Consider the following 27,042-nt stretch of genomic DNA (forward strand, 5'->3'; position numbering starts at 1 on the left):
AAGCGAAATTTTCTATTTGCTTTGTGTTACAGGGTGACATTGAAAGCATTGGATATTTGTTTTGGTTTCATTGCAAAAAAACTATTGCTTTGATTATTTTTTGCACCACGTAATGGTTTTATTTCTACAAAATAAGGCTTAATTTTGATAATTGGGTACTTTATCAGCAAAAAATGTGTGGCAGATTGGTCAAACGAATGCATAGTTTTTTGTCACCATGTCTTTGCTACTGAAAATTCAGCTTGAGTTGCATACAGGGCGCTTTAATTGAAAGTAACAAATAGTGTTATCAGAACGGATGGTATAGGGATACTTTTTTATGAAAGGACAAATTAAAAAAAAAATTAATAATTTTGGAAAAAAAAAAATTAAAAACTAAACTTAAAATTTCCTATAAAAATGATTTTTTTTTAAATTTGGACAAAATCTTATATAAAAACATAAATTTGTGTTTGTTTGTGCGCTCCTTAAAGTTTCAAAAACTGCTGAACCGATGTTCTTGAAATTTTCACAGCTGGTGCACAGATGCTGCAAAATAATCCCGCGGTGATATATGAAACGGGGGGAGGGAGGGGGGGAGTACCCTCCCCCTACCCTAATTTTCAGAAACACCAGATCTCGGAGATGGTTGGTGCGATTTAAGCGAAATTTTATGTGCTCTCTTTAAGTAACCTTAAAAAAATTGGCATCGAAAGTTCGGATGAGGTACCTAAGGGGCAGCCCCACCCAAAACCTACCAAACATATATAAATACCAATCTTGACAATATGGGACTCAAATGAAAAGTATTTATGATTAGAAAACGTATCTGAAATCCAATTTCGGACCATGTGTTTGGGGGACCACCCCAACCCCCAAAACACCCCTAAATCAGACATTTTTAGCGACCATGGCAATATGTGACTCAAATGAAAGGTATTTGCCAGTAGAATGCGAATCGGATATCCAAATGTGGGACTAAGAGTTTGGGGGCCGCCCTTCCCCAAAAACACCCCCAAAGGAAACAAATTTATGACCAAAGCAATATGGGGCTTAAATGAAAGGTCATTGGGAGTAAAGCCTGGATTTGATATCAATATTCCGAAAAAAGTGTCTATGGGATCACATCACACCCATAACACAACCCAAATATGACGTATTTGCTGACCATTACAATATAGGGCTCAAATAAGAACACGAGTCTGATATATACTTTAAGGAACAAGTCACTGAGTGGCCATCCCATCCCCCAAATAGAACATGTATACCTATATGGGGCCGACATGAGAGGTATTTGGGAGTAGACCACGAAACTGAAGTCAACATTCAGGACCAACTATCTGGGTGATGTCCCACCCCCATAAAAACCCCCAAGTAGGACGTATTTGCTCACCATAACAATTTGGGTCTTAAAGAGAGTGGAGCTCGATATAGACAGTTTTAAGGCCCATACCTCAAACCGGACATATTTGCTGACTTCTCCAATAAGGGGTTTAAATGAAAGGTATGTGAGATTAGAAAACGAATTTGATATCTTATTGTGAGACCAATGGCAATATGGGGTTTAAATAAATGATATTTGAGAGCAGAGCACGATGCTGACATATTTTCAGGTCTAAGTTTTTGGGGAACCACCTCACTCCCCAAATCACCTCTAACTTAGACATATTTACCGACCATGACATTGTGGGGCTTAAATGAAAGGTATTGGGGAGTAGAATACGAAATTGATACCCATTTTCGGTATCAATTTTCTGGGGGTCTACCCCTTCTGATATACAAATATGGGACCATGTATTTGGGGCACCGCCCCTTCCCCAAAACAACCTCCAAAGTGTAAAAATTTACCGACAATGGCAATATGTGGCTAAAGGTCAATATGTGGCTCAAGAGGTATTTGAGATTAGAAAACGAAGTTGATAACCAATTTTTGGGCAATAACTCCCCTTAAACCAATATGGGGTTTAAATAAATGGTATTTGAGAGTAGAGTATTATTCTGATATTTATTTTCAGGGCTAATTATCTGGGGGACCACCGAAAACACCGCTTAATCGGACATACATATTGGCCCGTCATGGCATACGGGGTTCAGATGAAAGGTATTTGGGAGTAAAGCACGAAATTCATACCCACTTTCGGGACCATGATCATGTGGGTCCACACCACCCCCTGTACATTAAGTTTCGATAAAATTTTCTAAAAAAATGACAATCGAAAAAATTCTGTTAATAATTTAACAAAGACTAAATTTAAAAAGTATGATAAATAAAAAAATTATAAAGAAATATTTTAAACAAATTTAAATAATTTTTTTGTCCAAACTTTCCAATTAAAACAAAATGATTTTCAGAAATCGGTTAAACAAAATCCGAGTTTTTGAACTCTCTACTAACATTTAAAACTACAATAAATCATCAAACCAAGAAATACGATGAGTGGGTGAACGAGTTAGGGCTGGGGTTGCATGGGGCCAATGTTTTTATTTTGGGTGCGACAAGTGAAATATGTGCAATCTTTTTGTTTTTCGATTTTTCATTTTGTTTCATGTTACCGTTTCCGTTGATTTCTTGTTAACAACATCATACTCGCTCTCTCTCTCTCTCTCTCTTTCTCTCAAGTTGTACCTTTGCCACTGTGAGTGTATGTGTGTGTGTGCGTTTCCTATAGTTTGTCTTGGGTTTCCCACAAGCCAAAGCTTGGGTTGCATGTAGTGTGTTTTTGCTCAAAACTACTTGGGTATGGGAAAAAGTGTATTGCCAGGGTATATGAATGTATGTGTGTGTGTGAATGCGTGTGGTGTTGTTTGCATATATGGCTTTATACATAAATAAATTCTTATTATGTTTTTGTTGTATCGCTTGCTATGTTGCTCAGCCATGCTTTAGGGCTATATCGTTTTTCTTTACTATTCCTATAAGAGAACTATGAAGACAACGACGACTATGATGACGACGACGACGACGGCGACTACCACCCGAACGATGGTGTTGATGGTGATGATGGGTATTTGTTGTTGTTGTTGTTGCTGCTGTCTAGAGCCCACTATAATAATGCTACCTTGTAGCAAAGAGACAGTGATTTATTGCCAGCAGAGCTAATGATATCAACAAATTTTTCACTCTTCCTAACGATATGTGCTGACGATGATAATGATGTTGTGATGTGGCACTGTTACAGGCATCTGCATCACTACAGCTTTGCAGGCAGCCATGTACATATCTGTATGGGTAATAAAAGAAGAAGAAAAGGCATTGAGCAAGTGTTAAGATTTGAAATTTGGTTTTTGTAGAAAATTGTTAAGAAAAAAGTTGTTGACTTTTGGTTTTCATGGAAACTTTTGGTGAAAATTTAAAGAAATTACTCATACAAATTTTATTTGCAAGAAATTTTCGTGGACATATTTTTTATTTTGGTATTTTTGATCTGTTTTAAAATTTCTTAATTTTTGTTGTATATGCTGATGATATAAGCTGACGCATACTCCTTATCAGCGTGTCGCCTCCCGTCTTAAATAGTTCAGCGGGTAATCCGTCGGGTCCTGCTGCCTTGTTGTTCTTAGTCGGGTCACTGCTGCTTAGACCTCAGTCTGACTAGGAGGTAAACATTCCATATCATCATCAATGATTGGTTCTGCGGTATCCTCTTCGCCGCCAACGCCCACTAGCAGTTGGGTAAAATGTTCTTTCCATATCCTCTCTGCAGGAGGATGTGCCTGCAACAAAGCCATCGGTTTGATGTTTAATTCTTTGGTAGAATTTGCGGGCACAAATCGCTCACACTCACGTCTTTCCATTTCCTTTTTCTTTCTGCATAAAAGCGTATTTATTGCCTAATATCGCCGAAATTTTTTAGACTCCAGGACATCCCTACCAAGTTTGATCCAGATCTGACCATATCTGTGATCTGTGAAGCTGCTATGGGTTCTTAAATGATTCATTTTCACCGCATTTGTACAAAATGTGGAGGTGGGTATCCATCACCATTTTTAATTGTTTCATTTCTCTACTTAAAAATTTTCTTTTACTCCCCACCCTAATGTTTTTCCTTAACTTCAATTCGCTATAAACCCATTTGTGTGTTCACTCATAAATATACATTGGTCATATCGTAAATGACATCATTTATATTACCTGTCATCATAGTAGAATTTACCACAGTGTGACATGCGTATGATTTCCGTGTCAGTGGTTAAGGTGCCACTGTCCAGGGCACAGCCTCTTACGGTGATAGTTTCACCAGTGTCATCTGAAAGCGAAACAACAAAAAAAAAAAAAACAATGCAAAAAAACGATGGTTGTTAACCAATGCTGTTTGATACACTCCAACTCACACACAGACAGGATACTTTTGACAACGTGTCCTGCATGTTCTGTGTACTACCACTACACTCACCATAGTATCCTGCGATTTTAATGCATGCCGTTGCGGGAAACAAACCATTACGGCCTTTCCGCCCACCCATGCATGGAGATTCCAATATGGCTGTGGAATAATTGTTGTGAAAAGGATCATCACAGGCTTTGTTGGCGCCATTTTTCGAAACACACTTGAAGCAGTCAATACTTTGAACTGAAATGAAGATGTTGAAACAAAAATGAAAAATGGTTAAAATAGGGGGAATTCCATAACCAACTGGAAACTCTAGATTTGATGCATATTCTTTCTCTCTGATATTCAACAGGGTTCACTGAATAATGGTAAGCCAAGCGATCAGCCGACATAACTTTTTTGTTTAATTTTTGGTAGTGCTTAGCATTGAGGATGTCAACTTGTTTTTTTTACATTCATTTTTTGTTTACATTTTCTCCTATATCGATTGGCAGATTTGGCATCCCTAATGATGTTCATGGGGCCTATACACTTTATGTTTTTGCATGTGATCTAACTTTCTATTAGTGAATCCTGGATATTCAATTTAGAATGCCAGATTTTATAAGAAGAGAATATTTAAATAAGCCCTTATGTGTTAAACAACAATCAGCCGATTTACTCAAATGGCTTTTATTTTAGTTTTTATAGTGTAAATCGCCACTGATCGATTATTATTTTCTGTTATCGCATGCTATCGATTATTATCCAGTACAGCGTTGCACAGAAACTCTATTTAGAACATGTAACTTGTGCTGGATGGGACTAAAATAAAACATAGCAGATGCTTGAGTGAGTTCATGACATAACTACCAGGTAGTGTACCGTAAACAGCTGAGTAAAATTTTTTCTCGCGAAGTGCACTATCTGTCAACGAGTTTTGGTTGTGTGCGTGTATTATAGTAAGGAACAACAGCACACACAACTAATAACCTGCTAATAATCGAATCATTGATTTTGACAGATAGTGCACTCAATATTTTGTTGTTGGGCAACTGCCACTACCTGTTAATGAATATATTTTGAGTGAATCAATTCACTCATTCTAGTAACTACAAAATAGTCAAAAAAGCTGTAACAGCATATCGTTACATTAAGATGTTGCAATTTAATGATGTTGAACTTGAGCATATTTAAATAAAAAATGTACCAAAAATATTCCAAAATGTATGCTTTACATAAATCTGGCAGTTAAAAATCTATTTTCTTTAACTGTCCAACTTGTTATGGAATATCCCCTTCTCTTATCCACTTACCACTTGTTACCAATGTCATCAGTACAATGATGAATGATAGTAAGCCCCATATGGCCAAAGGGCACATTTTAAAAGGCATCGTTTTGTTGTTGTAGTTACAGCTCCTCAAACAAGGAGCTGCCATCATGGTAACACAATTTGCAAATATATGTGGGTGGGGTGGTGGTTCTCTCTTAACGGTATGCACAATGAATGCTTGGAAGATATGTCTGATTTGATGAAATGCTAAAGACTAATGTTTTGAACGCATATGCAACGGCTCTCTAATAAGCTCGAGACTTTTCAACGATGCTCCATCGTCCGACGGCGACTTGAAGCGCATCTTTGATTCATTCTAGCTATGAGTTTATCTCACGTTGAGGACATGGTCTGAAGATTTAATCTGTAAGAAAGAGAAATTTTTAAATTAAAATAAATAACTTATAAACATGTTTTTAGTAAATAATTTTAAAATAAATATTTTTAAAACAAAATTTTTTTAAAATAAAATCTATATTTTTTAAAATAAAATCTATTTAAAAAAAGTTTTTTGTAAAAACCTCCTGTTATGAACAGAATCATCATTCTAAATAAATGCTTCAATGTCGTCTTCCAATGCGTCAATTGAAGCGGGCTTCTCTGTATAGACATGAGCTTTAACATAGCCCCACAAAAAATACTCTAAAGGCGTTAAATCGCACCATTTAGCGGCCAATTGGCAGGTCCCGAAAGCGTGCTGTGTGGCAAGTGGCACCGTCTTGTTAAATCCATATGTCATGCAAGTCAAGCTCTTGCATATCATCTCACGATAGCGCTCACCATTCACGCATCGCATCATCTTAGAAGAAGTACGGTCTAATGATGCCACCAGCCCATAAACCGCACCGAATTGGGACTTTTTCTGGATGCATTGGTAGCTCTTGCAATGCTTCTGGCTGATCTTCATTCCAAACTCAAAAATCCTGCTTATTTACGTATCCATTGAGCCAAAAATGAGCTTCGTCGCTGAACACAATTTGAACACGATGGACTTTCTTAAAAGAGCACGCATTTTGATAATAAAATTCAATAATTTACAGCGTTGTTCGTTTGAAAGACGATTCATGGTTAAATTATAGACCAAACTGAAGATGTTTGAAAGTGAAATAAAACACGAAACGTGTGTGAGCTGTTTAAACCAGTGTTGCCAAAAAGATAATAGCTAAAAAATCACCCTTCACATCTGGCCCATTAAACGGATTGTTGTGAGGTCTAATTTAAATAGGAAATGTTCTAACTCACAGTGTTGCCAAATCGAAAAATCTTAGAAAATAGTGGGTAACTTTTGAACGGTTAAAGATATGTACACGAAACTTTTCATAGTCAATGTTGAATGTTTTCCAATAACTATGCATAATTTGGGAATCCTAGGGGATCCAGAGGGTGATCCATGAGGCTTGGAAGTAGGTCACCTCGAGCATGTACAATATTGAATTGCTTGCCAAAAACTCATTTATGGGCCGATCGGGTTGATTCATTGTTTTTAAGATAGAGCTCGTAAAATCCTTCAAAAATATTAAACTATTTTTGTAATAAGGAAACTATAGTGGCCAGCAGTTCCAGACAAGAACTAGTAATAGTAAGGAAAGGCTTAAGTCGAGCGATGCCTTTCATAAAATACCCTATACCAACCACTGCATATACCCATAACCAAAGATTCTATATGCTACGTTTTTTCGGCCGGGCCGAATCTTATATACCCTCCATAATCGACGAATATGAACCGTACTTGTCATGGCTGTTAGAAGGCAAAACAAAATATCAGCCAAATCCAATAATAAGTGCGCCCTCTAGAGGCTTTTAACAAAAGTTATATCAAGTTTTGTACCTTCTAGAGTCTTAAGAGGTTTAGTAGGGAGATCGGTTTATATGGGAGCGATATCAAGTTGTGGTCATACATTTCGGGGATATTGGAAATCGCTACATAATTTCAGCCAAATCGGATATAATTGGCCCTCCAAAGGATCTATACAAGGGTTATGGACCGATGTAGACGGTATGACTGTTGCAAATGCTCATTTTCCCATGAAGATTCCCTTAAGAAACAGGGGCAAACTTCTCCCATAGGGCTGTTAGTCGTAAAAAGCACCAAATGCAAAATTTCAGCCTAATCGGATAATAATTAAATCAATCTGCTTTCGACGGATAGATGGACGGAAAGGCAGGCAGACGTATAGACAGACAGATAGGCAAACGAAAAGACAGTCAAACGGACATGTAGAGAGATAAATAAAACAGACAGATGAACAGACAGACTAACGGACAAACAGACAGATATCGTTTGTCAGTCTATCTTTACTGACAAACGGATGGACGGACAGACGAGCGGACAAACAGACAGAGGGAGGACGGGCGGACAGACAAACAGAAAGGCGAAAAGACAGATAGACGGACGGACGCATATACTGACAGACAGACTGTTGGACGGATAGACAGACGGTGAGACCTACAGACAGTCGGACATTCAGCCTGACAGATAAGTCCTAGTGGTGTTTTATGCAGGCACTTGCCCTGTTAGTTTAATCCTGCAGGGCTCTTAACCCCGGGTGAATATAATGCGTCTACGAACTCCCCAATACATGACTGAAACATGAGTACCAATTCTACCGCAAGTTGTTTGGACGTGATCTTCCGCTTGGTTAGAAGCGGAGCATCATCTAAAACTCCCTCCGATCTATAGGTCAAGACACTCGGTTGATAACATTCAACACACCGAGCATCGAAATGCCCTTCCTGCAATTTTAGGTCTAAACCACAGACTCCACGTTGCTCTCAACTAGGGCCTCACCATAGCCAGGCTGGAACCGAAGTTTCAGGGACTCTTGACTCCTATGGTACCACTTTAAGGACCACGTAGTCCAACTTCTTCCAGTTGAACTCCAAACCGTTCCGTAATAGGTCACCTAGTGGGATGATGCAAGATGCAAGTGATGCAACATCCCGCAGTCACACCTCATTCAGAACGATCAAAAATCAGGCGGCATAACCCAAAATGACAAGACTGAGTCAAAACAGGATTGCCACCAAAACATCCACACAACACGATATACATTCTGCTATTCGTGTGGAAAACATTCAATCGGATTATATGGGGCTGTAACTGTTTATAAACCGATTCGGATCATACTTGGCATGGATGTTGAAAGACAGAATTCAAGACTTTGTTCCAAATTTCAGCTAAATCGGATAAAAATTGAGGCTGCTTTAGGCTCAAGAAGTCAAATTCGGGGATCGGTTTATATGGGGTTTATATCCGTTTATAGGTCGATTTGGAACATACTCGGCATAGATGTTGGAAGTCTAACACATGATTTTGTCACAAATTTCAGCCAAATCGAATGAAAATTGGGGCTTCTTTGGGCTCACGAAGTCAAATCCGGGATCGGTTTATATGAGGTTTATATCTGTTTATAGGCCGATATGGATCATACTCAGCATGAATGTTGGAAGTCATAACAAAAGATTTTGTCCCAAATTTCAGACAAATCGGATGAAAATTGAGGCTTCTAGGGGCACAAGAAGTCAAATCGTAGGATCGGTTTATATGGGGGTTATATCCAAATCTGAACTGATATGGTCCATTTACATTCCCCAACTACCTACATCAGAAAGCAGTATCTGTGCAAAATTTCAAATGGCCAGCTTTTTTCGTTCCACCGCTATCATGATTTCAATAGTCGGACGCACGGACATGGAAAGATCGACGCAGAATGTCGAGACGATCAAGAATATATTTACTTTCGAAATATTGATCTGCGACCCCATGCAGATCAATATTTCGAGGTTTTACAAACGGAATGACTAGATTAGTATACCCCCGTTCTGTGGTGGTGGGTATACACCTTTTTATACGACATCCTCGATGGATGTCATCTTGTTCAAAAAAATATTGTGCCTGCCTACCTTATTTAGCGGATCTTGGTGTGCATCTTGACATAGAAGGATGCTTCTATTTTATGCATAATTTCGTGCAGGGTGGTATCAACCGAATGAATATGAATAAGACTACCCATGCCTCCTGCCAGTCTTCGGAGTATATGTGAGTTCTAGGCACGCTCTTAAGTGATTCTTAATATAGTGGCTTGAGGGAGCACCACGTAATCCGTCTTCTTCTGAAGTAATTCCGGATAATTTGCTTTAGATTCTGATTACTTAAACAGTTGAATGATCCTCAAGGCTTCCTTTGCTATAATATCCGTAATGATGATCCCTTGATTAACCTCATCGTTCTTAAATTCCAATGTCTGCGTGTGTACCTTAGCACTTTGTGCAAAAAGCCTTAAAATGTCTCCGCTTTGAAGGCCAAAACAGAATAAGCGCGTGGAGCAGAGCATTGGTTTTGAGCGTCGCGTTGCAATAATGCAACTCTGCACACAAATTCCCCAAAAACATTGCTGAAAAGTTAAAAAATGTTCAACTTTGACGCTTGAAATTGATAGTCATTTTATGTTGCCTTACGTGAAGTAGTGTTTTTGTGTGTGAAAGTAAAACCTTTTTTAACTTTTGTGAGTTGCTTTTTTAACATTTGGTTGCAGAGTTGCATTTTTCAACGCGACGTTTCTCATTCTTTTTAGGCCTATACTCCGATGTCATCTACTAACGTCTCAGTTTGTACATGGGTTTTTGAGAGAAAATTTATCATCTTGGTCATCGACCTGTTCGCAGAAAAGCTTCCGGGGGTTGCACTTTACCGTCCTGTTTATTCTTTGGTTGTGTATAATACACGCCTCAGTAAATGACCGCTCTTTTACGGCGTATCTCATTATAAAGTTTGCAAACCTTCTTCACAATGTTGCGTATTTCCCCGGTCATCTAGGGCTTTTCTTCTGCTGATTTCCTCTATTGCAGTTTTTATCCCATCGAGATTGTCATCAGTGTCTTCTATGCCTGGACAATCCAAAACATTCTGTCCAAATCTTCCACCAAGTACATTTTCGAACTTTGTCAATTTGGTCTTCACCTTAAATTGGGAGCTTATTGGACTCGTCCCACTTTTTGGCTTGCATTCATCAATTTTGTGCTATGTTTTTCTTTGAATATCCCAATCACCCCTTAAGATTCAAGTACAATTTAATTTTATCAACAATTAATTGACTTATCCTTCTTAAAAATCACAGTATACCTTAATTTTGATCGTCTCGACATTTTTTTTTTTTTTTTTGAATAACCCTTTTTTATTTTTTATGGGACTTCTCCAGCTAATTACTTTTAAAACATGCCAACAATTTATTACAGCCTTATCTTTTGTATCTCTGCTTTAGGGAAAACTCTCTTAAATCTACTTTGATGTCATTTGCTCATCTCTTCCTTTTTTAATTTTTTTGTTTGAAGTCTATCTAAAATGCCAAATACATTTAAATTTAATGGGAAAAGTTTTTAATATGATTGTAATAAGCGCACACGCTTTCCTGCTTTCCTTCTTCATCATCATCATCATCGTCATCATCCTTGTCTGTTAAGCACCTTTACGAATTGGATTAAAACGTCGTCAAGCACAGGTAACAGCGCCACAACGATACGCACGCACGCACGCTTACGTTACATTAACCGAGACGCACAGTCATACACACACACACACATTAACATAAACACCTTCAAAATGAGATTTTCTAATTAAACGAAATGGCATAAGCAGTTAGGAAATTAGGAGGAGCAGGTGGAGAATTTTGCTGCCTCTGCTAACAGAAGGAGCAGAAGCGGCGTACTACATGAAACCAATTAAGGCCAGTTCAGACGATCTGAGAATGACATTTGAGATTACCATAAAATACAAAGCAACAAAAAGACATAACAAATGGTGGCATAAACGAATGACATTCTCTAATACAATAACTGTAATGGCTTATGTCTTGTTAATTGTTCTGGCAAAATTGTCAGTTAGTCTGAAGGGTACTTGTATGCGGATTCTATTATACTCATCATTCTATGATATAAGCATTTCTTTCTGTGCTTTTATTCTTAATAATGTGGGTACACCCCATAAAGGAGGGCTTTTGTGGTAGTAGAGCAAATGTTTCGATGACTTGCAAATAGGTATTATAGAGAATGTTTTTTGTTATATGTATCAAACCAGATGATATGAGGGTATTCCATTTGCAATAGTGCAAAAAATCTAATTTAAACTCAATCCTAGTTCCTAAGGGCTCCATCACACTACATGTTCTTGTGTTATGACACGTCACTTTTCATGTTTTGGTATTTCATTATGTTTGTCAAAATTGGCAATTTACATACGATTCATCATTTTTTCGAAAAAAAATAACAGTGCTATTTTGAAAAGTAACATTCATGTATTATTTTCATTCATTTCACACTATGTGAGCAACTTTAACAAGGCAAAATTTGACATGACATAAGACAAGAACATGTAGTGTGATGGCACCTTAATTAAACCATACCCATGGGACAATTAAGAGGTAGTGTCATTAGCATAACAATAAAAATCTACCCGCAACGAAACTACCTTGATTGGTAACAACCAAGCTATATTCAGTGGCAGGTACCCAACAACACAATTTTGAGTGCACTATCTATCAAAATCAGTGATTAGTGCAACTCTGATTTTGTGTATGTTATTGTTTCGCGCCATTTTTCGTTGTTTGTGTGTATTTTGGTTCTTAACTATAATACACACACACAACCAAAACTCATTGACAGATAGTGCACTTCGCGAGAAAAAATTGTACTCAGCTGTTTACGATACACTACCTGTTAATTATGTCATGGTAACAACCTTGACTCAAAATGGTTTAAGAAATAAACTTCGTTTTACAACTTATCCTCTTCAAATGTACTTAATATTTGTATTTGCATCCTTATAACACATTTTTGATGTTTAAAGCCTAGTACTAACTTCATTCACACGAAAATTGTCTTTGAATTGGTACCGAAATATGCCGCTTTCTATTGGACGACATAATACAAGCAAAAGTCGAGCAAAGCCACTCATCGAAAGCAACAACTATGAAACAGCTATGGACCCAGTTTGTGAGCATCTAATTACATTTGCAATCAATAGAAGCGAAATTTGTATTAGCGCAGCGACATGTCGCTTGTATTTTGCTGAAAGAACTTTGTTTCTTCTCTTCGTTACCATTTTTTATAATGTGTTTTAACAGTTGTTCGAGCGAAAAGTCGAAGCCAGTACTAGGCTTAATATCGAATCAAATAAAACTTCGTTTTAAGATTTTATAAAACGAAATCACAACTGTGTTAACAAGTATTTGACATTTAGAGTTATTGCAAAATCAAAAAAAAATAAGAAAAAAAAATACTCAGCCGCTCCCATGATATCGCCTTATAAGTGCATCCTGACCAAACCATTAGCATATTCGCACTCATGGTTGATTTAAGAAGGTTGGTTCACTTGCCCTGCTGATGAAATTGTTCAACTCCAGAGTTGTATCCAAATCCCACTAGAACGTCAAATGCTTGGTTTGAATTTTAATTTTTTTTATTTTGTTACTTTTCCACATTTTAGTTGTTTTAATTTATAATTTACACGTTTATAATCATAAATCATTTGATCTTGTGGCTGCTATACATGATAATGCATATAAAAACTAGAATTTCAATTGAGAAGTGTCCAGAAGTTTGACAGTTCAGAATTTTGTGCTACTTACAAAATTTTTAATTGTTTTCAATACCACTGCCCTAAGTTGGTTCATGCCTGGTATTGTGTCTCCACCTAAGTGTCGGTATCTGTTAGACTCGAAAGCCGGGCAATGACAAAGGAATTGCTCCAACGTCCCATCTTCTTCCCCGCATGCCCTACACATGCTATCACTTGTCGTACCGATTGTACCTAAGTGTACGTACGTAGTCCTATGATTTCCGTTATAATACCAATAGCTATACTGATCTCCTTCTTGCTTCCTTTCATCGTCTTCTCACGATCTGGATCCCCCCATAGGATTTTCGCCATAATACCGACCGTTTCACTGTTCCACAATGTTGCATGCGCATTCGTCGCCCACTTCCTTAACTCGGACTGCGTCGGCCCGAAAGGCTTCGGGTTACCCAAGTTTATTGACGGTAGTCCTCTAGCCTTCACCGCCACTCGACTTCAAGGTTCATCTCAGGTATCCGATCAGAAATCTCTTCCCTTCCTTGCAGGTTTCCTATCGTCGCCTCGATTGTACCGCGATGGTATGAGCTGCTCCCATCCTCAAGCCATTCTCCCATTGCCTTAAGTCTCATAGCCGCAGTGGCTGCCTCACATTTAATCTGTATGTCAATAGGTCGGATATTTGGAATAGTCTCCAGTGCCCTGGCGGGGGTGGTCCTCATCGCTCCGCCTATGTCAGGACAACATGTTCTCTGAACCTGTTGTATGGTCCTTATGTTGGTGGTGGGTATGATAACAAAAAAGATGCCGGCAAAGGTTTCAAGGGTTGCCACTATGGTTTTTTATATGATGTGTGACAGCATTCCGCTGGATAAGCTCAACAGAATACCCAGCTTAAGGTTGTGGAAAAAATAAGCTGTCATACATTTTTGGTAGTACTTGCCACTGAATGCATTAATTCTTTGTTTACGTTTTTACATCCATGCTTTGTTTACGTTTTCTTAAGCGACGATAAGACTTGTCATATGAGCTGTCATTTTTTGTATTCATAAGACTTGTCTTATGTACGTCAAAAACGAATAGAGCGCACTCTAATCACCATTTACTCTCATATGTATTGTACTTTTTTTTATCGACATATGTCTACATGCATGCTCGATGAAGTAAAAGCTAGATGTAATCCATGGCTGAATTATTTAAAGGTTGTCTTAATTGTACAACAACATAAAAACCATATGGTGAAATCGCCATCTTGTTTTCAAGCTGATCGACATTTTACCAACACAAACAAAGAAATTTGTGTGCGCGCGTGTTTGTACGTTTGCAGAAAATATGCAGAGAATATGCGATAAAGAAGATAAAAACAAGTAAAAGCGTTCTAGGTTCCGCCGGGCCGAATCTTATATACCCTCCACCATGGATCGCATTTGTCAAGTTCTCTGAAAGACTTTTTCAATAAATATATGAGCTACATCAAATTATTGACCGATATGGACCATATTTATCATTTACCTAGAAGTCATCGAAAAATTCAACCTCCAAAATTTCAGGCAAATCGAGTAAAAAATGCGTCCTCCAATGTCTGAGAGTGTCAATTTGGGAGATCGGTTTATATGGCAGCCATATCAGGTTATCAACAGATTTAGACCATACATTTGTTGAAAGTCATACCAAAACGATGTATGCAAAATTTCAACCAAATTGGATAAGAATTACGACCTCTAGAAGCTCAAGACGTCTAATCGGGAGGTCGGTTTATATGGCGGCTATATCAGGTTATGGAATGATTTAAACCATACTTAGTTGCAAGTCATTTATCAATGTTATAACCAAAATTGCAGGCAAATCGGATAAGAATTGCGGCCTTTAGAAGCTCAAGAAAAAAATCCTTAAAGACGAGTACTGCAAAAAATTAAAAAAAATTTATGTAACCTTTTTTGATGAATCCGGGTTATGTCCTAGGCATCACCCACTCTAACAGAAAAGTTTTTATTTTCTATCATTCGTGGTTGTATACCAAGCCTGCTAACATCATCACTATCCTCGAAACTTTTATACCCACATATCACTGTCCCTGGGATCCTTTGAGTTATCAGTTATTAATGAATTCCATTAATAACAAAGGACTCAAAGACACCAACATGAGTGGATGGGAGTAGAAGAAGAAGAAGGTGAAACCATCCGTCCATATATTGTCCCCACAAAACACCGGGGTTACCGTTAATCCTTATTAGTGTAATTTTCCTACAAAGGATTAAATTGGTACAAATTGTAGTAAAAAGGAATCTTTGAGAAAAACAGAAGAAGGAGGGAGAGAACGACAAAGAATAAAAGAAAATTGCCATCATATTTGATGTGTTTTGTCTATGAGAATATTAACTTGAAGTACCTACAGGATACACAAGCATGCAAGCACACACGCAAACAGCGTGTTTGACACACCCAACACATTTGTTATACACCCATTTGTCCTTAACGCATATTTGAGATGTGTAACTAAAACACCCATACATCCATCCATCTTCTCAACATAAAGGATAAAAATTATTGATTAAGCTCCAAAGTAGGTAATAATATACAGATAAATAAAATGTAACCTTCGGATGGATGTTGGGTTTTGAAACAGGATATCTATTGTGGCTAATTAGGAAGAAGGGGAGTCGACCAGATTACTCAACTATGAACATGCAAAGATATTGCAAGTACAATAGCTCCAAGCGAAACTCGTACACTTAGCAAACAAATGTATTTTACGCAATATATAATTGTTATTAAATTCGCTTACAAAAGAAACCTCTATAAGGTTAGGTTAGATTGAAAAGAGGGTGCCTATGCCAGTAATCGGCTTGTTGTGCGCTCTAAACACTATAAACTAACCTCTAAAAAGAAAATTTTAAGTTCGGAATTCCGTGCTACTTATGTTCGCACAAAATTTCGAAGTATAGGGTGATTTTTTATGAGCTATAGGAATTTAATGTTTGAAGATTATTTCATGCAAATGTTGACCATGACTGCGCCTCAAATAGTCCATCGGCTTAGTCCAATTTTGGCATACTCTTTCCAACATTTTGGCCGGTATCTCCCAAATAAATGCTCCACAAAAAACAATCTTAAGACGTTGAATCTCACGATCTAGGCGATCTTTTGTAAGACGATTCATGGTTAATTTTAGACCAAACTGAAGAAGTTTGACAGTGAAACAAAACACGAAACGGGCGTGAGCTGCTTTAATTAGTGTTGCCAAAAAGATTATAGCTAAAAAATCACCCTTTACAAACCCTACTCACCTCCCTTTGTTTTATTTCTTCTTTTCCAAATTGGGGAATGTTCTGTACTCCAATGATGCTTGAGTTCATCGCCAATTTTATTGGTTTTATACCCACCACCGAAGGATGGGGGTATATTTATTTTGTCATTCCGTTTGCAATACATCGAAATTTTCATTTCCAAACCTAAAAAGTATATATATATTCCTGATCAGCGTAAAAATCTAAGACGATCTACCCATGTCCGTCCCTCTGTCTGTTGAAATCACGCTACAGTCTTCAAAAATAGAGATATTGAGCTGAAACTTTGCACAGAATCTTTTTTTGTCCATAAGCACGTTAAGTTCGAAGATGGGCTATATCGGACTATATCTTCATATAGCCCCCATATAGACCGATCCGCCGATTTAGGGTCTTAGGCCCATAAAAGCCACAATTATTATCCAATTTTGCTGAAATTTGGGACAGTGAGTTGTCTTAGGCCCTTCGACATCCTCCATCAATATGGCTCAGATCGGTTCAGATTTGGATATAGCTGTCATATAAACCGATCCTCCGATTTAGGGTCTTAGGCCCATAAAACACGCATTTATTATCCGATTTTTCTGAAATTTAGGACAGTGAGTTGTCTTAGGCCCTTCGACATCCTCCGCCAATATGACCCAGATCGGTTCAGATTTGAATATAGCTGCCATATAGACCGATCCTCCGATTTAGGGTCATAGGGTCATTCGGCCCGGCCGAACTTAACGACTTTTTACTTGTTTGTCATAGCATATTTTGGCTTGATATTGTTATCATTTATCAATACATAAATACTTATTAAAATTGATGACTATTCACCCTTTCACCCAATCCAAACATTGGAATGGCAATCAATTCGCAAGTAAAGAAAACTATTATAAATACGACCGTCTGGCATCTGCTTTGCATTTTCTTCTTACCAAGTGAATCACAGAACAATCATTGTTAGTGTTGGCAAAGTAAATATAAATACTTTGAAATCAATTGTGAATTTTTTGTTTATAAAAAAATCGGTCGCGCCTTGCTGAGTCAATAATCAAAAGTCTGAAACATGAATAGACACTTTGTATACACCACTAAGAAAAACCACACTGAAGTACTCTCTGCCATAAAATTTTGCTCATTGCTGTTTTGTGTGTGAGGTGCTGTACTATACCTTTCGTACTTGTTCATAGAAAAAGGGTGTATATAAAATGTGTAGTTGGTATAATGACACTTATGTATATTTGATAAAAAAAAGATTGTCTTTGAACTTCAGTTGTCAACAATAAAGCCTTAAAAGAGGCCACCGTAGCGCAAAAGTTAGAATCCTGGCGAAACCATCAGCAAGTTTTCAGCGATGGTTATCCCCACCTAATGCTGGCGACATTTTTGAGGTAGTATGCCATGTAAAAACTTCTCTACAAAGAGGTGTTGAACTGCAGCACGCCGTTCAGACTCGGCTTTTAAAGGAGGGCCGTTATTAATGAGCTTAAACTTGAATCGGACAGCATTCATTGATATGTAAGAAGTTTGTCCATGTTCTTTTATGGAATATTCATGGCAAAATGGAAATGTGCAAAAAAGGCTTAACTACCTATAATCGTGATAAACATAAGTCCAGCGTGCTGGGTGTGATGAAATTTTAATGTCAAAAGTTTTTTTAAATAAAAGTTGGCAACATTCCTGAATAAGGTTAAGCCAAGCGATCAGCCGATATCATTTTTTTTAATTTTTGGCAGTTCTTGGCATTGAGGGTGTTAACTTGTTCACTTTTTACAATCATTCTTTGTTTACGTTTTCTTCTATTTGATGACATTTTCAATCGCAGACATTCTTTATGATGTTCATGGGGCCTATCCACTTTATGTTTTCGCAAGTGACCTAACCTTCTATTAGTGAATCCTAATATGAACCCAGATTGTTCATTGTACAATTCTTTTGTATTAAAAACTAAACGAACTCCAAAAGTGGAAAGGCTCCATGTACATTAAGAATGACACAATGTGTTAAATGAAAAATGCCGCAAATAGCAGAAAACTTAAGCAGAGTGTTCTCTTCAGCTTTCGAAATTGTTGCAAAATACTTTAGCTAAATATCATAATTGTTATACCCTCCACCATAGGATGGGGGGGGGGGGTATACTAATTCGTCATTCCTTTTCTAACACCTCGAAATATGCGCCTCAGACCCCATAAAGTATATTTATTCTTGATCGTCATGACATTTTAAGTCGATCTAGCCTATCTAAAACATGCTAAAGTTTGAAGGAGTAAAGCTAGGTTCTTGAAATTTGGCACAAATGCTTTTTTAGTTTAAGTCAGTTGGGATTGTAAATGGGCAAAATCGGATCATGTTTTGATATAGCTGCCATATAAACCGATATTGTGCCCTTACTTCTTGAGCTTCTATAGGATTTCTCATCCGATTTGGTTGAAATTTTGCATAAAGTGTTCTGGTATGACTCCTAACAACTGTGTCAAGTATAGCCTAAATCAGTCGATAACATGATATAGCCGCCATATAAACCGATCTCCCGATTAGACTTGAGCCTCTAGAGGTCGTAATTCCTATTCGATTTTGTTGAAATTTCGCATGACGTGTTTCGTTATGACTTCCAACATGACAATTCACATCCAATGGGGCTACAATTTTGCCCGTAGTGTTCTGGTATTATTTCCAACAACTGTGTCAATTATGGTTTAAATCGGTTGATAAACAGATATAGCTGCCATATAAACCGATCTTGGGTCTTAAGTTCTTGAGCGTTTACCGTGCGCAATTATCAACTGATGGGGTTACAATTTTGCACGCAGTGTTCTGGTATGACTCCTAAAAACTGTGTCAAGTGAAGTCTAAATCAGTCCAAAATCTGATATAGCCGCCAAATAAACCGATCTCCCGATTAGACTTCTTGAGCCTCTATAGGGCGTAATTCCTATTCGATTTCGTTGAAATTTCGCATGGCATGTTTCGTTATGACTTCCAACAACTTTTATAAGTATGGTTCAAATCGGTTCATACCCTGATATAGCCGTTATATAAACCGATCTTGGGTATTGACTTCTTGAGCATTTAGAGGGCGCAGTTCTTAACCGATTTGGCCGATTTTACATGAAGTGTTTTATTTTGACTTCCAACAACTGTATCAAGTATGGTCTAAATCAGTCCATATCCTGATATAGCCGCCATATAAACCGATCTCCCGATTAGACCTTTTCCTCTTCTAGAGGACGCAATTCTTTTTCAATGTGGTTGCAATTTTGCATATGACGTTTTGGTATGACTTCCAACAACTGTTCCAAGTATGGTCTAAATCGGTATATAACCGGATATAGCTGCCATATAAACTGACCAGTTTAAATTTTTGAGCCTCTGGAGGGCGCAATTTTAACTTGATTTGCTTGAAATCTTGGAGGTGGTGTTTTTCGATTTTAAAAAGTTATTCAAAGAACTTGTTTTAAACATAATTACATGACATTTTAGTATTAACTCAATCTTACATTCATATTACACTAGGAGTAAATGGTTTTAATTGTTTTATTGCACATGTTTTAGCTTATTCGCCTTAAGCCTATTACTGACTTCCACTTTCGGGCCCAACAACTGTCAAAACGCGTTATAAAAATGGTCGCAAAGAAAATGCGAACACATTCCGTAGAAGTTTTACTGAGTTCTATGAGCAAAGCAAAATAGTAGCGACATGTCGCTGCGTCAATACAAATTTCGCTTCAATTAATTGCCAATGTAATTAAATGCTCTCGAAATGGGCAGCAATCAACTGTGCTTATAATTTAATAGGCATTTTCGGTGCGAAGGAAGTCAGTACGAGGCTTCACTCAGAAAACAAATATCTTAGTATGACATTCGATCAGCCTAAATATGTCTAAGTTAATAACCTCTTCTTCAAGTTAAACTTTATTCGAACAGAACTTATTGATATACGTTAGAGAAGTTTCCCCGCTTATCCTTAATGTAATGTCCATGGGCAAATTTGCAATAACCCCCCGCGATAGGCCATGTTAAACGGCAGCATTAGAGCGCTGTGTGTACTCTAACAAGACAGATTGATGTATTTATTGTCTACTGGTGTTTGATGCATCATAATGCGAACCTGCTTGTGCAGGACAGTCTCTACTGATCTTTTTGGTTATGCGGCACATGGTCTGTAATCGGCATAAATCTTTTAAGAAATGATTATTCGTTTCTCAATAACGTAAACAAAATCCGATCAAAGTACACGCTTTTCCATTTTCATTCCCACCAAATTGTTTACCCTTTATGTGGTTCGACATTTTCCAGAAACGAATTGTAAACACTGTCGTTAATTTAAATAATATAAACAAATAATGAATTGAGATACAAACAATCAAACAAACTAAACTGGAAATCCAACAAAGTGTATGGTTTCTTGAAATCCATGAAATTCACCTAAGAAATATTTCCGCTCATGTCAGTTCATTGTTTTTATTATTGCGCAAATGTTTTCAACAGATGCGAATAGAAAAATAAATCGGGGAGGACAAAAAGGTTTACATGGTTACTAGTGTGTGTATAGATGCATTAGGAATTTTGGCATAAAGCCTAGTACTGACCTCGACTTTTCGCACGAACAATTGTCAAAAAGCATTACAAAAAAAAACTGGTGACATTCCGTAGAAGTGGTACTGAGTTCTATGAGCAAAATATTACAATAAAAATTTCGCTTCAATTAATTGCCAATGTAATTAAATGCTCACGAACAACTGACAACTGCAGTATATACCCAATGCATGAGACGCGGTTGGGGATTTAGACCGCGTGTCATGCATTGGGTATATACTGCAGTTGTCAGACCTATTATGCTATATGGAGTTGAGGTCTGGTGGACGGCGCTTCAAAAATCCCCCTACTCCCAATACTTAACCAGATCCAATGCCCATGGCTCGTTTGTGCATCACAGCCGCACTAAGGACGACACAATCTGGTATACTGAATTTAATGCTACATCTTTTGCCTATGGACATTGTTGCTACCCAAATTGCAGCGATCACTGCCTTGAGGTTAAGGGAGCTTTCTCATTGGTTATGCGGCGGCTACGGACACTGTGTTATCCTTGATACAATATCCGATGTTCCAGGCAGTGTGGATTACACCCTACCTGAGCCGCTTTTTGATAAAAAATTACTGTACCACTATTCATGATAGAACCGATTGGAGCTACGATATCTCTGGTAACAGAAGTTACATAGACTTCTAAACGGATGGTTCCAAACTAAACGACCAGGTGGTGGGCTTTGGGGTGTACTCTAAAGATCTAGAACTGGTCATATCGAAGAGGTTACCCGACCACTGCAGTGTATATCAAGCAGAGATCTTTGCAATTAAGGAAGTGGTGGAATGGCTAAGATATAATGTCAAAACGACGATTGGCATAAATATCTTCTCAGACAGCCAGGCAGCCAGGCAGCCATTAAATCCCTAGAGAACGTATCTCTGAACATAAAAACCGCCCTCCACTGTCGCAGATCTCTCAACGAGATGGCTGAACAGTTTTAAAATCACCTGTTCTGGGCGCCGGACCACAGAGATATCCCAAGGAATTCTAAAACAGACGAGCTTGCGAGACTAGGAACTACCTTACACCCTCCAGGGACAATGGAATCTGTGGATATGCCTCTAGCGACATGTAATCTAAGTTTTCAGGACCAGGCCCGAAGGGCAACGAATGATAGATGGTCACAAAGAGGGGGCTGCGAGCATTCTAAAACTATGTGGCCTCATCTAGACTTGAAGAGGTCTACTGCTAGAACAGATGTATCAGTCATTGTGTCCATCATGACAGCTCACTGTCTAATCGGAAAACATGCTGGCAGACTGAAGGATGCCAGCATGTTTTCCAACGACTTTTGCAGAAGCTGTAGGGACATCGAAGAAGAAGAGGCTATAGAACACCTTCTGTGTGTGTGTGCTGCACTAGCAGTTAGAAGGAGTTCCACATTAGGTTCTCATTTCTTTGAGAATCTGCCTGATTAAGCGGATGTGAACATTCGCAAGTTATTGGGCTTTTTAAAGCGATCTGGATGATTCAACGGTAGGAATTAGAAGGCATCTTCCTTCTTCTGTTCCTGTGATATCACAATGGTCGAAAACGTCTAAGTGAGTCTGATGGCAGATTGCCATTTAAACTTTACCTAACCTAACTGCTCACGAAATGGCCTCTAATCAAAGAAGGTCTTTGCGGCTGTTTACTCTTCACAAAAGCTTGCAGGGAGTAAGTGGGGTCTACGATCTAGGTTGATGGACTAGCTGTACTCGGCGACAGTAAGGCCAGTTCTGTCGTATGGCTGTCATGTTTGGTGGACGGTAAGGGATGAAGGGATTGGGATTCATGACTCCGGCTATGCACTCTACTACGACAAGGTCCCTAGAGGTTATGATGGGAATTCGGCGGATCGATTTTTTTTTAAGGAGTCGCTAGAGAGGACTCTGATTAGACTATTACAACTCCAGTTAGCCATACCTGTATACAGGACAGCACATTGAAAGAACTGCAGACGGACTATAAGTAGGGGCGGAGTGCCGACTATATATTAGGATACCGACTCTAACGGCATGGGTGATGGCTGCAGGATTTTCCAGGCAGAGGTCTTTGTGATAACTAGGGCGGCAGGGATTATCAAGAAGCATTGAAGGCTTTAGTTGGCACGAGTATAAGGTCTAAACTTTTGGGTCGCTGTCGAGAGGTCCTAAAATTGTCTTCAGGGGAATCAGAATCTGGCTTTTTGCTAGGTTCCCGGACATAAGGATGTCATAGCAAATGAAAAGGCGGACATGCTTGCGACATCGGGTGCAAGCCTTGCTCTTGCTTCAATATTGGTTGTATACCCACCACTATCGACAATTTTCCATGGAATTTAGAAGCTTTACAAGGATACATGGTTAAATCGCTGGAATTCAACATCCAGATGTGAACAAACAAAGCTTCTGGGGAACGTACGCTCGAAATCGAACATAGATAGTCTGTTGCCAATGGAAAAGGCACATCTGAGTATGGTTATCGGAATTATAACGGGACATAATAAGTTATGTAAACATATGTCTCGTATTGGCATCAGAAATGATGACATCTGTCGGTGGTGTCATGAGATCGACGCCTCGGAGGACGTTATTTGTAATTGTATCCATCTGAAATGAGGCCAGGTGCATCCGACATTTTTCTTTCACAATAAACAAAAAAAGCCAATTTGGAAGATATTGATTTGGGGCCTTTTTATATTTAGCCATCGATATATACCTATATAGGGTTAAATATGTTTATTTTGATGTGTTGAAAATGGAACTACAAAATGGTCAACATACTCTGCATTCTTGGTTTATAGAACATTTGGTAAGTTTTGATCGCGTCTGGTTGGATTTTTCTTACATTTTGGTAGAAAATAATTTTCTTGAGTGGCAACACAGGTTATGATACATAATTATATTATAAGCTCTAATGATTTTGGTCATTGGACGTACCAATGGCGAAATTGTATTAGACGTACATATAGCGAAACTTTAAAGAATTGTCAATGTCCGAGTTTAAATATTCACCCTCTCCCTCTCTCTAGTTGGAGAGGCACAAGAGAATAATTATTGGTCCGGTAAACAAATAATCGTTTGCGGCTATCGGAACACTTTTGCCATTAAAGAGTTTTTGGTTGTACAACAAAACAAAGATGCTTTTACCTTAGGCTATGATGCTAAAGGGTTTACTATAAACAAAGTTAGTTACATTCAATAATGCTGCGTTTATGCCTACCGTTTGATATGTTGAGGCGAAACGTTACATAGTTACAATAAAATAAAAACTTTATAAGAAAAGTATTTTGTTTCTCGTAAAAATGTCTCAAACGTTGTTTTTGGGTGTATATGCCGTGTAATAGCGGTTAAAGCAGCACGCGGTTCAAGTTAGACAAAAAATTGTCCCTGATTATTGAACTTAAACTTTAATCGTATTTTCTGTTCCCTAATGTTATTTTTGTGGGAAAATTTATGCCAAATGAAATAGACTTGTATAATACTCCCCGCGGCAGAAAACATCATCAAAACTGTGATTTTCATAATAAAAAATCAAATTAGCAAAAGCGTCCATTTAATGCATTTTCTTCGTTTGGCACTAGATGGTACCTTTTCGCGTTTTATGTGACCTAAAACGCACCAAATCTAGTACGAAAAGTACAAAGTGCCGGGAAAGGAGAAAATTAATAGGCAATACATTACTCGTCCAGGGTCTTTATAGATATTCACTTTTTCCCTCTTAGAAAATTCCCTCGTCCAATTTTACCCAAAATATAAAATTTTGACTATTTAAAAACAAATTCTGTTTTCTTTTTGGGCTTTAAATCTTAAAAACAAATCTTAATCAAAAATTTTTAATCAAAGTCCTTTTGAAATAAAATTCGTTTTCATGTCTGGCTTTGTAGCACGTTTTTGAGTATGTAAGCTTGTATGTAAGTATGATAAGCACACAATACTATAGTTGTATTTCTCTTGTTCCTTTTCTTCTTCTTCTAAGATGTAAATGCACATTGGTTATCCGTTTCTTTTGCTCATGAATATTTGACATTTAATTGCAGGTGTTTGTTAATAGTCTTTCGAAATGTACAACAAAGTGCTTTCGTTCGTGCTTATGCCTCATGAACGCCATCACAGTACACACACACACACACACTCACCCACCTACTCCCTTCTCCACCAGTCACTCACTCACTCACTTACACCGTTCTAAAAGGAGAGGAGCAAAGAGCCAAAGCCATAAAAACCTCTGCCGAAAAAGTAGGTTAAAATAATTTCAAACCGCGAACAAGAACGACAACGGCGTCGCATCATCAACCCACACACACACACACATGCCCATACACACAACAGCTGGGACAGGTCGAATAAGATGATGAGAATGGTTTGTCGTCTACGCAGCGGCCTATTTGTTTTGTTGTTGGTCTGTCGTTGTTTTCGTTTTTTGTTTGTTTTGAGGATAACAGGACTTGCGGCTGTATTGCAGCAATGTACATTTACCGATGGAGTCGATGGCGCAGTGAGAATATTTACACGCACACATGCTAATATCTTGTTCGAATATGCTTACAACGGTAATTGTGGATTTAAGACACACTGGCACCCAAACACACTGAAATATATTGTCTTCCCATATACATATGTATGTATATGGTATGTGTGGTGGGAGGGGGAGCATATGAAAGAACGACCATACTCACATTAAGCTTCATGTATGCATGTGAAATTGGAAAAAAAGGATGTCCCTTAGGGCCCTCTTCGAAAAGGGAATATGAGTTGGTATGCATACACACATGCATACATTAACCTAAGGCAACTTCAACTGCCAACGAATACCGACACGTAAAGATCAACAACTTCGGTTTGTTTTTACAGTCAATCCCCGATAACTTTTTTTTTGTTTTTCCCACCTCCCCCTCAAAAGTTTTACATGCTGCGTTCGCAAGTATCTGTTTGTGTGTGCACTTGTAAACGACTACCAATATTCCTTGTTCTCATACATATATCACACGTACACAACAGTAAACACGAATGAATATCCCCCCTCACACACATAAATTGGAGAGGGAAGGAAGCAGAAACAGAATTTTAAGAATAAAGAAACACCACAATAAACGAAAGGAAACACGTAAAATTCACAGTTAATACAATTACTCAGGCCACATAGAAATTGAAAATGTAGGTATTCTTCTTTAAAAAAAAAATTCCAACACTTTAGGCTTTTTAACTTTTTAGATAGTGGGTATTTAAAAAAATACTTCAAAAAGATTTTGCTTTTATTTACATTTGATTAATTTAAGGGCAAATTTTCACTTCTTCTTTAATAAGATATATATTTTTGATTATATATATATGTTTTTTTTTTGTTCTTGATACGTTAACTTTCGTTTATGTTTGAGTTTCAATTCCGTCGCGCTGCGCTCATTTGAAATGCCGAAAAATTACTAAAGTTGTAAAATGAATGGTATGCGAGATATGCCAGAAAGCATAGGGAGATGTGAGTGTTCATTGACGGTGTGTGTATGTGTGAGAGACAGAGCAAAGCGAGAGAAAGGCGGTGCTTCTTTGCCAGTTTTGTACTAAAATGTTGCCACCAAAAAGCCCTAGCAAGGTAGGAAATCAAATAATACCAGATTTTCTAGGCTGTAGGAAGGAGTTTGTTAAGGTTTTCCGTAACCCTTTTTTAGTCGTATATCAAAACGACGATAGCGTTCTAACGATTGAAGCTAAACGCTGGATATTTTCTGCAGACACTACTTTGGGGATTGAAAATAGACTATATAAATTCAGAGTTAGATATAGCTCCCACAAGATCGCCGATAGACCGAGTTTGTAGCGTGCTCGTATTACAAATGCGGGGGTCGTGGGTAGGGCTCTCCTCCGATTTCGCTGAAATTTGGTCTGTATATGTGGGTTGACCTTAGGAACACGAATCAGAAGTCATTTTTTTTGGGAAAAGGGGCCAAAAAACCCCCTTTGGGGGAAGTTATTCGAAGTTGGTAATATGGGTGTCAAATCAAAGGTATTGTCAAGTAGATTATGAATAT

General features: G+C 38.0%; 2 protein-coding genes across 4 annotated transcripts in view; one reads left to right on the forward strand and one right to left on the reverse strand.

Moving 5' to 3' along the window:
- LOC106083493 (neurofibromin) overlaps window positions 1-27,042 on the forward strand; it is a 91,143-nt gene that overhangs the window by 17,850 nt on the left and 46,251 nt on the right. The gene's annotated exons all lie outside the window — the stretch shown is intronic.
- Window positions 1,319-26,401, reverse strand: LOC106083526 (uncharacterized). 3 transcript variants are annotated; one of them, XM_013246614.2, is made up of 5 exons: window positions 26,280-26,401; window positions 5,606-5,987; window positions 4,374-4,550; window positions 4,112-4,226; window positions 1,319-3,200 (listed from the first exon to the last, which is right to left on the reverse strand). In XM_013246614.2, exons 2-5 carry the CDS (start codon window positions 5,730-5,732, stop codon window positions 3,035-3,037), a joined length of 585 nt encoding a protein of 194 aa, XP_013102068.2. In that variant the 5' UTR covers window positions 5,733-5,987; window positions 26,280-26,401; the 3' UTR covers window positions 1,319-3,034. The 3 variants fall into 3 exon arrangements, with proteins under 3 accessions (XP_013102068.2, XP_013102077.2, XP_013102084.2); XM_013246623.2 differs by lacking the exon at window positions 26,280-26,401 and adding an exon at window positions 25,696-25,942; XM_013246630.2 differs by lacking the exon at window positions 26,280-26,401 and adding an exon at window positions 17,401-17,461.

Source organism: Stomoxys calcitrans, chromosome 2 (assembly GCF_963082655.1).
Source record: "Stomoxys calcitrans chromosome 2, idStoCalc2.1, whole genome shotgun sequence".
In the NCBI taxonomy this organism is placed as follows: Eukaryota; Metazoa; Arthropoda; class Insecta; order Diptera; family Muscidae; genus Stomoxys; species Stomoxys calcitrans.

What these genes read in the sequence shown, in the direction of transcription:
- LOC106083526 (XM_013246614.2), bottom strand. Translation starts at nt 5,732, where the DNA reads ATGATGGCAGCTCCTTGTTTGAGGAGCTGTAACTACAACAACAAAACG. An exon ending in TAAAATCGCAGGATACTATG is followed by an intron (nt 4,227 to 4,373) that starts GTGAGTGTAGTG and finishes TTTCGCTTTCAG; the next exon opens with ATGACACTGGTGAAACTATC. An exon ending in AAATTCTACTATGATGACAG is followed by an intron (nt 3,201 to 4,111) that starts GTAATATAAATG and finishes TTACCCATACAG; the next exon opens with ATATGTACATGGCTGCCTGC.